Source organism: Musca autumnalis, unplaced genomic scaffold (genome assembly GCF_047663935.1).
Source record: "Musca autumnalis isolate F117 unplaced genomic scaffold, ASM4766393v1 scaffold_1, whole genome shotgun sequence".
NCBI classification, from domain to species: domain Eukaryota; kingdom Metazoa; phylum Arthropoda; class Insecta; order Diptera; family Muscidae; genus Musca; species Musca autumnalis.
In genome coordinates this window covers 12417979-12437243 of record NW_027411644.1, presented here as the reverse complement: position 1 = coordinate 12437243, position 19265 = coordinate 12417979, and the positions used below count along the sequence as shown (strand labels likewise).

Genomic DNA, 19265 nt, shown 5'->3' with positions numbered 1-19265 from the left:
AAATTGTATAGACGTATTGGTCTCTGTCCTTATTTTGTACCCAGGCGAGCTGCGGCTGTCTGTTGAATGCTGAGGCATCATATTCATATTTATATTTTTACAGTCCGTCTGGTGCATCAATCCTTTAGCATTCCGTTCTAGGCGATGACCAGAGAGCTATAGCGCTGGCCGAGCAAATTGTGAACGAAGATGTTCATTCGAAGATAAGGGAAGATTGTCACAACTAGGCAGACATCAGCATTGTGGCGTCCGGTCTGATAAATGACGTATCCTGGCAACCCGTCATTTTCTTGCCTCAGACCATATTTTCATAATCGTCTCCGTTAACAGAACACCCGACCGCAGTAACTTTCTGAACTATGGAAAAGCTAATTGGCAAGGGTTCAGAGAATTAAACAATCACCGCTTCAGAGAGCTGCCCCTCAGACCTTCGGGACATCGTCACACCCGAAACCGTTCGCAACATAACTGCTAACCGAATTTCCGAAATTAGACCAAATTTCCCATCAGAGGTGACGGGAAAAATGTATCTAGGATTTCAAAATATTAAAAATGTTATTTTTTGTTCGGACCTTGTTTTTTCAATTTTGTTTTTTCAAAATAGTCTGGCTTAATCCCATTGTTGTTGTTTTAATATTTTAAAACAACTAGTTTATTAGTGGAAAAGATTTGGCATTGTTCGCCAAGGGGTAAGGCAGGGAATACTATAGTTTCGATCCACGCCACTGGATCTCATCAGTTCCCTTCGATATTTTAAAAAATTGCAACGCCAATAGTAATTTGCGACTGCATTTTAATACATAAAATACATGTTGCATAACCTTGTCTGTCCCCCGGAAAAATAATTTCGCAATAAAACTACTATCAATATAAGATTTGTTTACTATTGTATTTATAACAATTTCACATACATAGATACTTGTACATATGTATATATGTACTTTACACCAACATTTTACGCATCACGCAAAAAGTTCAGCATATGGTCTATGCTGATAGAAACCATTTATCAATTGTTGTATCAGCAAACTTAACGATTTGGTAATGCTCGGTAATATTTCCTTGGTAATATCGGCTGAGTTCTCGTTAATAAACATATTCGTGCTAGCCCCCAACGCTTCGTCTCCATTGAATAAATTACCGAAATAGAAATGAGCTTTACCGGGAATGAGTTCCAATTTAACACGTTCAATTTTGACATAAGTCTGGCCATTCTTTTCGTAGGGTGCAAATTCGAAGCTGTATTTGATTTGGATATTCTCTGTGGAAAAATTGTGATGTTGTTCGTTGTGAGTCTCTCTTAAGATTAACACAAAATAAAACTCTCACTTACGCATCTTAATTTCAGATTTTCCTTTACCAACAATGGGTAGCACCAGAACATTACCTTCCAAATCATAGTCACCCTTTAGTGTAACCTCAGGTACAGTTGCCTCAAAGTGATTGCGGCCCTTCATGTCGGCATTTAGACCACTAAAATCAATTTTGTTGTAATCTCTGTCTTTTGGAAATGTTTGTTTTGGAACTTACTCAAATAAGGTGACCTGCATGTTCTTGAGGCCAAGCAATTCGACATTGGTAAATTTGAAACCAACATTAACTGGACTTGAGGGATTCCTTTCCAATTCGAAAATTTTAATACGCAATGGATCGAAAGAAACTAAATTCACCTCACGTTTACCGGTATAAAATTTTTTCACCACTTCATTGGCAGCATTCTTGAGACAGGTACTATCACCGTTTTTACATTTTGGGAAATCGGCAGCTGAAGACAAAGAAAAATTACAAAAAATGTTTGTTTTGTTAGAAAATATTTTTAAAATAATGAACATTACAAAATTTATTTTCCCTAATATAATTACGATCATGGATGATCGTTAACATTGCATGGGTCACGAAGTTATTCGGCTATGTGTACACATGCGTCCCGATTGAGAGTTCGTAGCACGTATTTAAATGTTACTGATGAACAGGGGGTGTTTTTGCAGATAACTCAATCTAATACCATCACTCAATGTATATATTTAATTTATTGTATTTCTTTTTTATTGTTATTGTCTTTTGTTTGTTTTAAATATATCCATATATTTTACTTACGATATTCGGCCTTTACCGCCGCAAAAATAAAAATGCCGCAAATAAATGTTGTAAATTTCATTTTCACGGCTTTCTCTGAAACTCTGACTTTACTACAACAAAGCCAAGACGTTGTTTGCTTTTTATACCAAAATTTCTTTTTAGAATATTTGAAACGTCATATCTGTAAATTGAGAAAACGAGTTAGGAAGGTAAATGACATCAAACATGCCAAATGTATTGTAATTGATACTTTTGTTGCTATTTAAAATTGCGAAACCCAATTTCGAATAAATTGGTTAATTTGTTTAATTTAGATTTTTGTATAGGTATAAGACCTACATATTTTATAAATGTAATTCCATATCGTATCCTCCACCATTGTATGGAGGGTATATTAAGTTTGTTTTTCCGTTTGTAGCACATTGAAATAACCATTTGCGATATTCTTGATCAGGATAAAATTATGAGTCGATCTAGGCATGTCCGTCTGTTGTAATCACTCTAGCGTCCTCAAAAATCTAGCTATAGGGCTAAATTTTTGTACCCGACTATATTTTTTCCATAGGCAGGTCAAGTTTGAGGATGGGCCATATCGTCCAATTTTTTTTAGTATAGCTCCCATATAACGGTACCTCCCGATTTTCGGTATTTTGAGGGTTTCAGCTACAATTATTAACCGATCTGGCTATGTCAACATATGTAGGTCCATGTTTAGGTATAGCCCCAATATAGCGGTAACTCCCGATTTTCGGTATTTTGAAGGTTTTAGCTACTATTTTTATTCGAACTAGCTGCGAACATAGGTCTCTGTTTAGGTGTAGCCCCCATATAACGGTTTCTCTAGATTTTCGGTATTTTGAGGATTTTAGTTAAAAATTTTAACTGAACTAGCTGCAATTTGACATTTGAGGCTCTCAGTGGTCACGATACTTCAGTAAAAATCGTCAACATAGGCTCATGTTTTGGTATAGCCCCCATATAATGGTATCTCCCGATTTTCGGTATTTTTTAGCCATTTGATAAAAAAATTCAAAGATTTAATGAACAATTTATCGATTTTTCGGCGATAACAAATTGTCATATTGGCAAAATTCGATAAAATTATTTGATCACAAATAAAAATACAACTGATAAAATATTTCACATATTGCCAAAAATATTTATCAAAATATTCCACATTGTGCTTGATAAAAAACAAAATATTTTCTCGCTGAAAAAAAATTGTGGAATACATTTTTTCAATCGATAAGAAAATGTTCATATTTACAATTAATTTGTTGTTTTTTGTTAAATACAAACCCAAGAGCCAAATTGGTCGAGAATGGTTCGATATTGGGTTTAATTTAGATTAAAACTATTAATAAGTTATTACGGAAAGGGTATATGTCACTTTAACAAATAGAATTAAATAACGCATTACTGAACTTCAATGAATTTGGTGCGGAAACTTTTTGCGCGATAGAGACAAAATGACACCGTATTTCATAGTAGTTTTTCGTGCTCTACGCGGCTATGCGGTGGTATTTCTGATATTTGCAACAATTGCAAAAAAGTTATAACCCTAATGTTTATTGGTAGTCATTCTAACAACCACTGAATGCTGATACAAAATTTGGAATATTTTGAAAAATATTTTTTTCAATATGTGAAATATTTTATCAGTTGTATTTTTACTTTGTGATCAAATAATTTTATCGAATTTCGTCAATATGACAAATTTTTTATCGCCGGAAAATCGAAAAATTTTTTTTCTGTGTAGGTGGTATATTTCACACATTTTTATACCCTCAGCCTTCAGGCTAGAAAGGGTATATACACTTCCATACTGGCAAAATGTGCCTCATCGAAATAATGGTTTTAGACCCCAAGTATGTTTCGACGAAATGTGTTTCAGACAATTTGGAGTTGATTTAGCAATGTCCGTCCGTCTATCTGGCTGGCTGGTGCGCACAATAACTCTCGAACGGATGAACCGATTCGGTTCAAATTTTGGCTTTCGTAATATTTTGTCCAAACTTAGCTTAAGTTCGAAGATGAGCTATATCGGTCCACTCCTTCCGGTACCTCCCCCACAAAAGTTCCAAAATGTTCGGAAAATTTGGGGGCATGATAACTCTTGAAGGGAGTAACCGATTTGGTCCATACTTTGCACATCGTTAAATTTCTACCAGACTTAGATAAGGTTCCAATATGGACTCAATCGGCCCACTCCTTCGGGTACCTCCCACACAAAATTTCGGATAAGCTCAGTTTAGGACCTGCTCTCGAATCGGTTTGATTTTTGTTGCAACAACTTGTATTCACTTCCCACCACACAACAGTACAAGTTTCATCAGGGGCAAGTCGATACTTCCTGAGAAAATGCCCGGAAAGTTGCAAAAAGCCCCTATGACGCCTTGTGTAGTGGTTGGAGCGCAAGATAACTATTGAACGGATCTGTCGATTCGGTCCAAAATTTGGCCTTCGTAATATTTTATTAAAAACATAGTTTAAATTCGAGGATGGGCTATATCGGTCCACTCCTTCAGGTACCTCCCCCACAAAACTTCAAAATTGTTCCGAAAAATTTTGCGCACTAACTCTTGAAGGGAGTGACCGATGTAATCTATACTTTGCACATCCTAATATATCTACCAGATATAGATCAGGTTCGAAAATGGACTATATTTGTCTACTCCTTCTGGTGCCTCTCACACAAAATTTCGGATAAGTTCACTTTAAGACCTGCTCTCGGATGACTTTGATTTTTGTTGAAGCGATTTGCATTCGATACCTCCATTACGACGGTAACAGTTTTCTTGGGAAAACAACCCGAAAGGTGTTAAAAACCCCTATGTCACCATATGTGGCGGTCGAACTGTTCAACCGATTTCGTCCAACATTTGGTCTTCGTCATATTATATCCAGTTAGTTTCATGGGCAATACCGGTCCACAACTTTCGGTACTTCTCCCCAATATTTAAAAAATTTCACTAAAATGCTAGGATGATATCACTTGAATGAGGCAACCAATTTGGTCCAAAATTTGGATATTTGGAATATTTTACAAAATTTAGTTTAACTTTTAAAATGGCCCTATCGGTCCTCCCTAAGGGTACCTGCCTTATAAAAGTTCAACATTTGTGTCTTAGTGCAGTTAATTCCTAATCCACATTTTTGCGGCAAGTTCAAATGTCCAAAAAGGGCCACAAAATTCTGAAGAGGCATTAAATACATTCGATCGGACAAGTTTTGCTTCACATTGGCTGAGGGTATATATCTGTCGGCAAAGCCGACTGACACTTTTTTACTTGTTTAGATTAGATTAGATGAGATAATTTAAATTTTTTGCACCTAAAATTTAGGATAGGAAAGGAAAATAGAATGTTCGGTCCCGCCGAACTTAACGATTTTTACAGTGTTTTATTTAACTTGCTTTGGTGTCCGTTTAGTCCAAATCTAGTAACTCATTTTAACACAATTGCAGTTGACCAATCGAACTGAAACTTTTTAACTTTTTAATGTTTTAATTTTCTTCGAATTATTTTATTTCCAATTAGAAATTGGTGATTAACATTTTTATGAGTTCATTTGAATTCATTCCATATAATGAGTGAATTCGAAGTTGTAAGAAACCCCTATGGCACCAAGTGTAGTGGTTAGAGCGCACGATAACTCTCGAACAGATCTGCCGATTTGGTCCAAAATTTGGCCTTCGTTATATTTTGTCCAAACTTAGTTTAAGTTGGAAGATAAGCCATATTGGTCCACTACTTCAGGTAGCTTTTAAGACCTGCTATCGAATCGCTTTGATATTTGTTGTAACAACATTTATTCGCTGCCATTACGACGGTAACTGTTTTTTCAGGTGCAAGTCCATACTTCCTGAGAAAATAGCCCGAAAGCTGGAAAAACGTTCGGTAATATGTTTTTCGTGGGAAAGTCAATTCCTTCAGACCAACTGAAATGACTGGAGAGCACAATATCTATCAAAAGGGGTGACTTCCAATATAAGATCCACTTCCAAAATGGACTATGTCGGTCCATTCCTTTATCATCCGCAACACTTTTGGGCTTCAAACCAAATATATTTGTTGTTCGCACTAAGCGAACAACCAGACTCACATACATGGGCGAAGATCAATACAAGTGGACAAGCACACTAATGACGTAATTACAACAACAAACAAATGCAAGAAATAAAGAAGTAGCAAACTAAACGATAATTGCATGATTATGGCAAAACAAACAAAAGCACATTCATGAAAGGTAAAGTAAGAACTAGAATGATGAAGAGAATTCTACATGGTAGTTGTTGTTGCTTAAATAAAGTAACTACGTAATAGAAAACTTTACGTTACAATTCAAATTTTTAAATTAACGAAATTTAAACTAAATTAACTTAAACCAAACAGTTACATTCGTAACAGTATATTTTTGTGGGAATTTTAAGTCTTATATAATCTTGTCTTTAAGCTAAACAGAACTTTAAAAAACTATTTTGAAAAACTTGGGAACTGTCAATGACAAAATTTTCGATTTTAAGGTACAAGATTGACCTTTTTTGTACAAAATTTAAAGAATAGCTGTCTCGTCTAAAGACAAGATTTTTATGTATTTAATAAGTTCGCCGAAATATATAAAGATCAGTCTATTCGTCTTCGAGCTATCGTTGGCACCGACTTCAAAAGTGTCATTGCGTTTAAAGTTGCGATTCCACACACACAAAGCACAACGGGTTCTTCACTTTGAACTGAGCCAATTTTGCTCCGGTCGACTTAAATTTTGTTGCTGCATAGTCTATACTAGCTGCACTTCAATTTAAGCCCATATTTTTTGTCGATTTTTTGAAATTAGAGGTCAATGAATGGAATAGCATAACGGAAAGTTAGTGTCTGTACTCAAATATCTGCTATTATAGCACAAATTCACATACTTAATTTAACAAAAAATCAACAATTTATAGGGGCTTTTTCACTAGAAAAAGAAGAAGAAACAGTTGTATAAGATTCTCAGACATTAAAGATGTTTCAAATTAACGGAATATTTTGCACAATTTTAAGTTATAAAAATTAATTAAAAAATAATTTTAATGAACCCGATCTCTTTCGAAGGGATATTATTAACATTACAAAAATAAAAAAATAACTTGTTTTATTGCTACGCGTATACTAATATAGGAAAAACAGTCTAATCTGTAATTGAAATGAAATAAAATTTTTATTGCTAATCTGGTCTACTGACGCAACAATATTCTGAGGCGTTAAAATCGGGAATATATGAAAATATCAATAATTTATTGTGTTATTATTGTAATTATTGCGATTTATAACACTGTACAACAAAATCGAACTTTTTTTAAAATTACAAGAAACCCCGCACATATTATGAAAGAGGACCGAAAAAAAGAAGACACGTGTATCGGCGTTTTGAAAGTTTACGTCGTGAAGTAACCTAAATAGGCGTGGCAAGTTCCACCCATTTCTACAGGTTTCGAAATATTCGACATTAGATTCCTTGGAATACTTGCATTTTAGGTATAAAGTGTCTTTGGCAATATTACTGACAACAATGCGGGGCATCTTTTTATGAAAAAAATTAACCCTCATGGGAGTCACCAAAGGGGTCTTTTTGGTCCCTTTTTTCAAAAACGTTTAAAAACTCCTTCAAAATGTGATCGTATCAGATCAAAATATTCTACAAAATTATTTGTCATAAAATTTTACTATAGGTCCCCGAAAACACCAAAACCTAAATCGTACCTAAACGCCAGGAATCTGCCAAAAGTAAAATCACGTTTTAGGGTTAATGTTGTACTTTATCTGAGTTTATTAAGTTTTGTCCAACAAAACTTCATTCTAGATGGAAGACGTCAAAGACAAAAATAATTTCCATCAAATTTCAATATAAGTCTCTGAATAAATAAAATATGTATTTGCAATATATATCAAGAAAATATATACATCAAGTTTGCCAACAAAACACCCAAATATTTTTTGAATAAATTTGTTTTGTTCTTTTTTCGAGTTGATGCATGAAAATAACATGAAATTTAGATCTAGACGAAACGTGTTAAAAGAAGAAATATTCTACACAAAATTTCATTGTAAGTCCCAGAACAAACTAGATATCTAGGTAAAATACTTTGTTAAGAAAATGACGTTACAAAATTAGATATTATAGGTAGAAATTATTTGTTACAATTTTAGACTCTTAATTAAAATGTATTCCATACTGAGCCAATATCTCCTAAAATACCTCACTTTTTGGGGGTTGTGCCAAAAGAAGAAATGATCCAAATTAAATTTTATTATGAGTCTCTGAACAAAAGAAATTTGTAGCTATAATATTTAACGTCTCCAGAAGCTTTAGCTTTTTATATATGATTTAGGACCATATTCTACCGTTTTTATTCACATTTTCATTATCTGCGGTCACAAAATATATTTTATTGATGTTTTTCATAATAAATTCTTTCAGAAGATTATGTGTGCTCGATCCCAACTGTTTTTGAAATATCTATTGTGAATATACAGTTGCGTTCAAAATAAACCAAAATGGGTAAGTTTAACCATGTTTATTCTACCATTCCCTTGGTGTGAATGAGCACTCCTATTATTTTGAACACAGCTGTATATAGGTAAAATATTGATAACCCAGATCGGACTTTGAAAAATTACGTATTTTAAGACTATAAACTAAAATAACGTCATCAGGATAAGTCATAGGTTCCTGATATTGTATGTGAAAATGCGGGGATAGTCTACGGCTATTGTCCAGTGAATATATATCTGACATACGAGTCCTAACATCCATGGTTTTGACATGGTCCTAAATACTCTAATGATGGCAGCTACTCCTGCTCTGATAAAATTGACTGAATTAACCCTTGAAATCGAAGTAACTAGCCATATCCTAAGTAAATTTGTTATGCTGCCTCATGATACACAGATGTATGTCAGTTCCTAGGGTTAATTCAGTCAATTTTATCAGAGCAGGAGTAGCTGCCATCATTAGAGTATTTAGGACCATGTCAAAACCATGGATGTTAGGACCGAATTATCTTGTAATTTTTTTTTTGTGTTGTACAGTGTAATTAGCATTTGATTTTTACAGTGATTTTTACATTGTTTACATTTTTGTACTTTTAGTACAACTTTAATAAAACAACAAATAAAAATGCTTACAAAAATGTTTAGCGATTATATTTAAGTACACAATAACACCCTATTTCGTTTCTTTTTACAAAAAGTATTTTTTTTTACTCTGCGAAAAATTTCTCATACGGATATTTGCTTAAAACTTGATTTATAACATCGGCATAAATTTCACTGAAACCCTTTGCCAACGACTCCTTCACTTCCTGATAAATATCCGGCCAGTTTTCATTTAAAAATAAATTCATATTATCTCCCAGAGTTTTGTCGCCATTGAATAGATTGTCAACTTTGTAGATTATTTGTTTTGGTTCAGCATCCATTTGCATCTCTCTAATGGTCATATAGGTCTCACCATCCTTCTCCATGGGTGTACCAACAAAATCCATTTGTAAGGTAACATCAACTGCAAAAGAACCAAAGCGGGTTAATGGGTATTTATTGTTGGTTAAATATATCTGCTTACTCATGGTAATATTGCTTTGTCCACTTCCCTTTATGGGTAATATTAAAATCTTGCCATCTATGGAATAGTCACCGACCAAAGTTAAGTAATCAACTTTGAAGATAAGTTGATTCTTTTTGGTCATGTCTTTGTTAAAACCTCTGGAAGAAAAATAATATTTGAATTACTTAAAAATATCACAAAATAATATTTAGCATGAGCAAAGAGTTGGACCTAGGTCTTCGCCAACCAACAGAAAGTACAGAAAGTTTTACCGACGTTCTAGAAAAGAAAGCCTTCGATTGTATAATAGGGTAATGCATTTTCTCAAAAACACCTTAAGAGCTTTGAATATCAGACCGTGGTCCTCAAGAATGAATCTATAGAAATTAGGTTGGTTGCTCTCAAATTGGAAGGTGGCATAGTTTAAACAATCGCAGAAGGACTCCAGAAGTTGTTAGATGTGTTCACTCTGTGAGGATAAATTGTTGTAACAGTATATTTATTATATGTTTGTAAGTCGCTGAGCTACTGGACTTACTTGAATAGGTTTTGCAAGGCAGTTGAAAACGTGCAGTGAATAGTGCGGCGATGTGCCCCATGCTGGGAAGATGTTTTGCGCGGTGTGATCTATACTTGCCTATAGGAATTTAGACGACTGCACCAACCCGAGCTTAGTTGAGCCAAAACCACTCTGGTTTGTCGTGGCTCAGGTGCGATAGATGGATGATGTTTACCGAGAACCATATGGACACGATTGACATCCTTGATAGGCTCGTTTTTCTCGGGTTGTTTTTTCCTGTAACTTTGGACATCTCTTTCTAGGTCATGAAGATCCATTCTGACTGTGTGTGTGTGGGGTAACTACCCAGCAAAAATTTGTTTCCGAACTCGCTTCGAATTCGGACAGAATTTCTGAAAAAATATCCGATTCTGATGCGGAATTCGTATCGAATTCGGTACGAAAGTTGTATGGACGTGGTCACCGAATTCGGAAAGAATTTTCTAATAAAATTCTTAAAAAATATTAGAGTTTCGCGACGAAATCGGTCCGAATTCGGTAAAATTCTTGAAAAATTCAGAGAAAAAATTAGATTTTCTGACAGAATTCGGTTCGAATTCGGAAGAAAATTCTGGAAAATTCGGTGAAAATTTTAGATTTTATAATGAAAATCGGTCCGAATTCAGAAAGAAATTCGAAGAAAATTCAGATTTTCTGAAAAAAATCGGAAACAACTCTGACTCTGACACCTTTGATATTGACACAACACGTGTCGTGCTGTTCAGAACAAACCTCACTCAGAGACAATTTTCTTTTAATGTGCTATTTATGGAAGATTCTAATGTAAAACTTTCTATTGATTTAGCCTGTTGTCATCATTTTGTGATTAATAGTAGAACAATGTGCAGAAGTATATCGAAGCTATCAACACTAGCTAGAATTATTATAATTTCGCATTTATATTAAAAAAATGTTAAAATTGTATATGCGAATTTTATGACTAGTCATTTTATTTTTCGACAACAACCGAAAAAGAAATCCCTTAGAAAATCGGTTAGAAATCGGAACGAATTCGGAATGACGATTCTTAAGATTCTTCAGAAAATGTGCAGAGATTCTTTAAAAAAAAAACTTATAGAAAATCGGTCCAATTTCTAAGAAAATACTAGAGAAATCGGCAAATTTCTAAAAAAAATATTCAGAAAATCTCAGAAAAAATCGGAAATCAGAGCCCTCGGAAAAAATTGTTAGCTGGGTAGGATGTCCTTCACGTTAACACCCGAGCAAGTACGAGAGCATGTCATTGTGTTGCTATACTTGAAGAATTTTCGTCTCCTCATTTAGATGGCCCACTGAAGACATGAGGAGGCACCATGTTTCAGTTTTCAGGGCGGCATTCTGACAGGTTTGAGTATTTTTCCATCGCGCTAACTGCACTTATATTTGCGGATAACACTGGCGCCGCATGTTGTTTCAGCTGATGACATTCGAAACATTTTGGTGGTTCATACTCGGCAGAAAGAGATCTGCTGTAACACAGTACTCTTTTCTTCGTCCGGTTAATCCAGGTCGATTCATATAACTTACGCATCTCAAGGGACCAAACGTGATTTAGGTCCTATTTTCCTTCTTTCCAGGGTTCGAGAGTGACTTAACCGTTGCTTACACTTACTTATTCCGGCTCCATTGTTGCAACTCTTCAGATGATTTAAGCATTTGTTTCGCTTATGCTCACCGATCAACCTGTTAACTTCCAGTGTCTCCCTGACCTTGGGGTCACTCGGGTTGGCATGACGAAGCTCAAGACGTTCATTTGCTAATCCCGTGGAAAGTTTGGTCACACTTCGGTTCTACTATATTCAAATCAGAATAATATATTTTAAAATCTAAATCAGCAATCTACGCACTTTCTGCCCGATTTTTAAACCATATTTTGATGGCTCAAGTAGATTTTTTTTAACGATACCCTCAGCATTTATGCTAACGAGGGTATATACACTTTCATACGGGCAAAATGTGCCTCATTATGATTTAATGATTTTAGGCCCCAAGTATGTTTGGACGAAATGTATTTCAGACAATTTGGGGTCGATTTATGTCCGTCCGTCTGTCTGTCTGGCTGCCTGGTGCGCACGATAACTCTCAAACGGGTGAACCGTTTTGTCCAAAATTTGGCTTTCGTAATATTTAGTCCAAACTTAGTTTAAGTTCGAAGATGGGTTATATCGGTCCACTCCTTCCGGTACCTCCCCCACAAAAGTTAGAAAATGTTCGGAAAATTTGTGCGCACCATAACTCTTAAAGGGAGTAACCGATTTAGTCCATACTTTACATATCCTAATATATCTACCAAATATAGATCAGGTTCAAATATGGATTATGTTTGTCCACTCTTTCGGGTATCTTTCACACAAAATTACGGATAAGTTCACTTAAAGACCTGTTCTCGAATCACTTTGATTTTTTTGAAGCAACTTGCATTCGCTGCCTCAATTACGACGGCAAAAGTTTTTTTAGGGGCAAGTCCATTCTTCTTGAGAAAACAGCCCGAAAGCTGTAAAAAATCCTATGGCGCCATATGTAGTGGCTGGATAGCACGATAACTCTCGAACTAACCGATTTGGTCCAAAATTTGGCCTTCCTGATATTTTGTCATACTTTCAGTTCGAAGATAGGCAATACCGGCCCACAACTTCCGGTAGTTCCCCCGAATATTTAAAAATGTCATTTAAATGGTATGCGCGATATCTCTTGAACAAATTTGGTCCAAATTTTGGATCTCCTAATATTTTGTCCAAATTTAGATTAACTTCTAAAATGGAGGTACCTTAGGGAACCTCCTCCACAAAAGTTCAACATTTGTGTTTAAGTGCAGTTTAAGGTTTGTTAGAAGATCCTTTGGAAATGTATGCCGATGCTGTTCGTTGTTGCCCTGCTTACAACGGTATTATATTTTCCGTGGACAAGTCCATGCTTCCTGGTATACTGGTCCATAAGTTATACGATGACCCACTGAAATGACTAGTGGGCGATATATCCCAAAAAAAAAAGATCCAGTTCCATAATGGACTATGTCGGTCCATTCCTTTAAGTACCTCCTCTGCAACACTTTTGAACTTTAATCCTAATCCAAATATCCAAGAAAGGCCACAAAATAATGAAAATACCATAAATACATTTGATCTGACCGTAGGTGAAAGTTTCAATTCACATAGGCTGAGGGTATATCTCTGTCGACAAAGCCGACTGATACTTTTTTACTCGTTTTTATTTTTTACTTACTTGACCTTTTGAATTTTAGCAGTTTTCCAGCCATATAAGGAGTTATTCGTCAATATTAAATCAACATTTACAGGACTATCTTCGGCTTGATGAATTCGAACTTTTTTCAAAAATAATGGATCAATTTGTTTCAAATTAAGGGAATCGTCACCTGTAATTATTTTTGTTTTTATTATCACCTTTTTTGGGGGAAATTTTATTTAAACTACCGTCATATTTCTCACTCATCAAATAGTCGATAAGTTTTCCAATGCATTCAGTATCGCCGAATTTGCAGGGTTGGGGATCATTAGCTGCAAACAAATAATTTTATTTATTTTATTTTATTTTATTGGAGACATCGTGTTTTGTAAGTGAACGCCCTAAAGTATGCAATATTTTATAATACAATACAAGCCATGTGTTTGATAATCCAATAATTTGTAATAATACAAATCATTACAACTAAAGCAAGGGCCCGAAAACAAAAAAATCAATACAACAACGTCAATTCCAGAACTGCCCACCTTACCAGTTGCTGATATTTTTCGAATGTTCGCCACAAGTTTCGAAAATGAAATCATTTTTTAACATTTTTCTTCACAAGAAAAATTGTTTCGAGAAAAATTATTTACTTTGAATTTTTTTGTTTTAAAAATAATTAGCATTTTTCAAATAATGGGTTTGTACGAAACCCCAATATTTGTACAAATTCGTACAAATTTTTACTGAATGCTGTTCGGTAACAAAATTGTCCAGTAAAAGAGAGCGGGGTGAGAGAGATTTTTTGACAATTCTGTGACTGAGAACTTTTTTGTTGGGAAAATTTGTCCGGTAAAAATTTGTAAGATTGGCCAGCTGACTTTTAATTAGCTGTTCAATGTAAACAACTTAATAGGTCTGTTCGATAATTTCGCAAGTAAAAAGTATTTGCAAGTTCTTGCAACTACTTCTCATTTCTCTTTTACCGAACGAGTTTGTTATCGAACAGCATTCTGTAAAAGTTTGAAGAAACTTTTGGGTTATCAAACAGACCTAATATGTTAACATTTTTGATCAAGAAAATTTCACAATTTCACATCTTTTAGATTCAAAAGCGTTGTGGATAGGATTATCGCTTTAAATAATTAAAATGCAATTTTAAAATTTATGTTTTTGTTCCATTTCCATATCGTAAAAACTATGGTCAATTCATTTGCTAATAATAATTAACGGTATTCGAAGTCGAAGGTTTTCCTGCCACAAACTGAGCGACGAATGAATCATTTTAAATTCATTTGAAAACGTTATCGTTTTCGGTAGCTCTGGTATGTTGGGTTCAACAATCTACTAATTTGTACTATTTTTTCGATATCATAAAAAATGTTGTAGATTTTTGTAGGTTTTGGAACAGACATAATTTTAACAAATGTCGGCCAAACCATAAGCACCGACAACATTTTAATATTCTCGATTTAAAAACAATTGATTATTTTAAAATTTAAACCAAAAGTGCGTTAAAACTTTAAATATTTATAATGCAACTATTAAAATGTCCGCTACTTCGTATGCGGAATAGGAATAATATACAAATAAACAATATTTAATATGGTGAACACTGACAATTTTGATGTACCAATACCTATTTCAAATGATACTTAATTTCTTTCAAGTACTACTCGTACACATTTTGTTCAGATTTAAAAAAAAAAAAAAACAGTCCATGTTTTATTTGAACAGTATGGGCACTTTGAAAATTTTATCCACATTTTCAAACCTAATTTTGAAATTTGTGACATTCAAAAGATGTTACCCTATATAACAGTTAATTTTTGAGACATTTTAGTTTAGGCTTTTTTATTCCCAGAGTGTAAAAACCTTCTTGTAAAACATTAGGCGCATAGATCTACTTTTTCAAATGAACTTACTATAACGTTCAGAATAGATAACAAAAATAAAAACAATTTGTTGGAAAGGTTAACACGAATTCGGTTTCTAAATTATGTACTGAAATTAAAAAGTCAAACGTATCTTTTGAACAAAATTGTTTTTTTTTATTCTGAACGTTTCAAGGCCATACCTATAACTCTGCGTGTTTCGTGTGCGGTTAAAAATACAAAAACAAAATACATGTATTTCAATTTGAAATAGGGTTGGCCCTTAGAAAGTACATTTGAAAACACAATAACAATATGAACCAAATTCTGTGTCATTTAGTAATTTTCGAACACTTATTGTACGTATATCCACAACCACATCCATATCTCAACCCTACAAACCAACAGCGACTATAATACCAAATTTCCGAATTCCACCTCTATCATAATACCATTAATACTTTTCGTATGAAAGTATGTATTTTAATAACTATTTCCAACAGTAATTCCGAATTTCAGGATTCCACCTCTATCCGTCCACCCAAATCTAGATTATACCATATAGTACTTTTCATAACCATAAGTACGAACTTCCAAATCTATCTCAGTCCTACACTCCTACAGTAATCTTAATTTCAGGATTCCAGCTCTCTCCGTTCTCCCAAATCCAAATTGAACCAAATTTAATACCATTTAGTACTTCGTACTCATAAGTACGAATTTCTAAAACCACCTCAAACCTACACTCCAGCAGCAGTCTTAATTTCAAATGTTAGGATTCCAGCGCTATCCGTTCACCAAACTCTAAATTGTACCAAATTTAGTATTTTCCGTACCCATAAGTACGAGTTTCCAAAACTACCTCAATCCTACACTCCATAAGTAATCTTAATTATAAATTTCAGGATTCCAGCTCTATCTGTTCACCCAAATCCAAAATGTACCAAACATAGTACCATTTAGTACTTTCTGTACCCATAATTACGAATTTCGAAAACTACCGCCATATCGCAATCCTATACTCCGTCAGTAATCTTAATTCCAAATTTCAGGTTTCTAGCTCTATCCTTTCACCCAAATCCAAATTGTACCAAATTTAGTACCATTTAGTACTTTTCGTAAACATTAGTACTAAAACTACCCCATATATCAATCGTACACTTCAACAGTTATCTTAATTCCAAATTTCAATTTTCCAGCCCTATCCGCTCACCCAAATCCAAGTTGTACAAAATTTAGTAGCATTTAGAACTTGTCGTACACATAAGTACGAATTTCAAAAACTACCCCCAATCCTATACTTCGTCAGTAATCTTAATTCCAAATTTCAGGTTTCCAGCTCTGTCATTTCGTCCAAATCCAAATTGTACTTAATTTAGTACCATTTAGTACTTTTTGTACACATGAGTACAAACTTCACAAACCATTTCCTTTTATAAACACCACTCCCAACCTTTATTTCCATACCAAATTCCAAGTTTCTAGCTAAATCCGTTCAAAATATACAATTGGTACTAAATTTAGTACTTTTCGTACACATAGAGGTCTAATTTCCAAAAACCCTTTGGTACATCTTTCTAGCTCTCCATCAGTTACCCTGATTCCAAATTTCAGAATTCTAGCTCTTCCCGTTTGCCTAATACAAAGGGTACCATATTTAGTATCGTTTAAACTTTTCGTACCCATAAGTAAGAATTTCCAAAACTACCTCACTCCTTCACTCCATCAGTAATCTTAATTCCAAAATTCAGGTTTCCATGTCTATCTAAATCCAAATTGTACCAAATTTGGTACCATTTGTACTTTTCGTACACATAAGTATGAATTTCCAAAACTACACCCATATCTCAATCGTACGCTTCAACGGTAATCTAAATTCCAAATTTCAGGTTTTCAGCTCTATCCGTTCACCCAAATCCAAATTGTACCAAATTTAGTACTACTCTAAACATAAGTACGAACTTCCAAAATCATTTCCTTATATCAACACTACTTTCCGACCTTGATTCCCATACCAAATATGAAGATTGTAGCTATATCCGCTCAAAATATGCAATTGATACCAAATTTAGTAACTTTTCGTACACTTATAGGTCGCATTTCCAAAAACCCTTTGGTACATCTTTTTAACTCTCCATCAGTTATCCTCATTCCAAATTTCAGAATTCTAGCTCTTCCCGTTTGCCCCATAAAAACGGGAACCATATTCAGTACCTTTTAGTACTTTTCGTACCCTTCTAGGTCGAATTTCCAAAAACCCAGCCTTATCTCACCCCTACACACCGACAGCAACCCACAGTCAAAATTTCAGCTTTCTAGCTTCAGCGGTTTCGTCTGGGCGATGATATACATGTCACTCACTCACTCACTTATCACTAAGTTCTTTTATATATATAGATTTTAAAATTACATTATGATCTATTTATTTATTATTATTATTATTATTATTTTTTTCAAATTAGTCTGGCCTAATCCCATTGTTGTTGTTTTAATATGTATTTTAAAACAACGAATTTATTAGTGGAGAACATTTGGCATTGTCGTAAAATTTTTAAATTTTGAGCTGCTATCAACAACGAAACATGTCACACAATGGTGGTTGCGTGGGTTCGAATCGTCAGGTTTCCTTTTTCACTTGCAAAAAATCATCGGTCATTAAGTTCGACTCTAACGAGAAATTAATTAAAAATTAATATTAAAATGATTTTCGCCCCAATAAACAAACATTCAAATAAATAAAAATCACCTTGAGCCAGGCGGGGGTTTGAATCCACGTCCTTGAAAAATATATGAAAAAGTGTTGTCACGGCGTGTTAGCGTTCAAAGCCAAACTCATAGCTTCCGAAGGCTGCGCTAAAAAATCACTAAAAAAGCGTTTAAAGTCGTACAGTTTAAATGACTGTAAAAAACAACTTGCCTGTGAGAAATGAAAAGTTCGATCACAGAGAAGCCGATATGTCTGATGAGCTGCTACCAACAGCGAAACATGTCACAACATGATGGATGTGTGGGTTCGAATAGATGGCTTTCCTTTTTCACTTGCAAAAAATCATCGGTCACTACGCTTGACTCTAACGGGAAAATAATTAAAAAAGTCATTCGATGACATTTACATACGTCAGGGACAAAAGTTTACATACACCCCATAAATCTCGGGTTTTAGGGTAAGGAATGATTTTTATGAAATTCAAAGTATAGAGTTTTATTTCTTCTGGCTAATACACAATATTTAATACAACAAAAGTATATTTTATAATACAAATAACGGTAAATTGTACAAAAATCAAAACAATAATCTTAGGTCGATCTAATCAGACCATAACTTAATCCTTTTCACTTTTTCACACTTACGAAATTCACCCAGGATACAAACAATAAAAACACTTATTATAAAAAATAAAATTGTGAACAGTTTATCCATGTTCGCTAGCTTTACTTTGTTGCCTTTTCTATTATCTTCGAATAATAAATAAACTGTAGGTTTTGTTCAGCTTAGGCTATTTATATTTTCATAGAATACCATCTTCCTGCATGTTTTACTTGATAGGTGTCCAACTGAAACGTTTAAAAAGTTTTAATTGACGAATATATTCGTGTCAATACAAAATAGACAGTTATAATCCATTGAAATTGAAGTTTGATTGTTCAATTGTTTCGTAATTTCAGGTCAGTATCTGGAATTGGCCACCACCAGTGTTATACACCCACCGAAGAGGACGGCGAAATTACGGATGCCGAAAAAACACCAAACTTCTGCAGTATGTTTGTTGTCGAAAAGCAAAATTTTCTTTCTATAAAAACCTAAGTTGGGTTATAACGGCATTTGATTTTTATTCATAAAGATATGGTTTTTTTTTAATATGGCAAAGGGAAAATGCGGGGCTTTTCGAAATTCAAGAAAATACATTCCCTGTAAATTATAGGGAAATCGGTTCAGTAGTTTTGTAGATGTAACATATTTTAAAATGTGGGCGTGGCCAAATTTT

At 34.2% G+C, this 19265-nt stretch overlaps 2 protein-coding genes across 2 annotated transcripts; both read right to left on the bottom strand.

The window, feature by feature from the left end:
- Nucleotides 1-954: 954 nt before the first annotated feature.
- Nucleotides 955-2310, bottom strand: LOC141390343 (protein takeout-like). Its single transcript, XM_073963257.1, has 4 exons — nucleotides 2098-2310; nucleotides 1531-1765; nucleotides 1334-1473; nucleotides 955-1261 (listed from the first exon to the last, which is right to left on the bottom strand). Exons 1-4 carry the CDS (start codon nucleotides 2156-2158, stop codon nucleotides 963-965), a joined length of 735 nt encoding a protein of 244 aa, XP_073819358.1. The 5' UTR covers nucleotides 2159-2310; the 3' UTR covers nucleotides 955-962.
- Nucleotides 2311-9236: 6926 nt separating this feature from the next.
- On the bottom strand, nucleotides 9237-18797 carry LOC141393596 (protein takeout-like). The gene is made up of 5 exons (XM_073966793.1): nucleotides 18631-18797; nucleotides 13654-13737; nucleotides 13445-13595; nucleotides 9682-9821; nucleotides 9237-9621 (listed from the first exon to the last, which is right to left on the bottom strand). Exons 1-5 carry the CDS (start codon nucleotides 18698-18700, stop codon nucleotides 9320-9322), a joined length of 747 nt encoding a protein of 248 aa, XP_073822894.1. The 5' UTR covers nucleotides 18701-18797; the 3' UTR covers nucleotides 9237-9319.
- Between the last annotated feature and the right edge of the window lie 468 nt (nucleotides 18798-19265).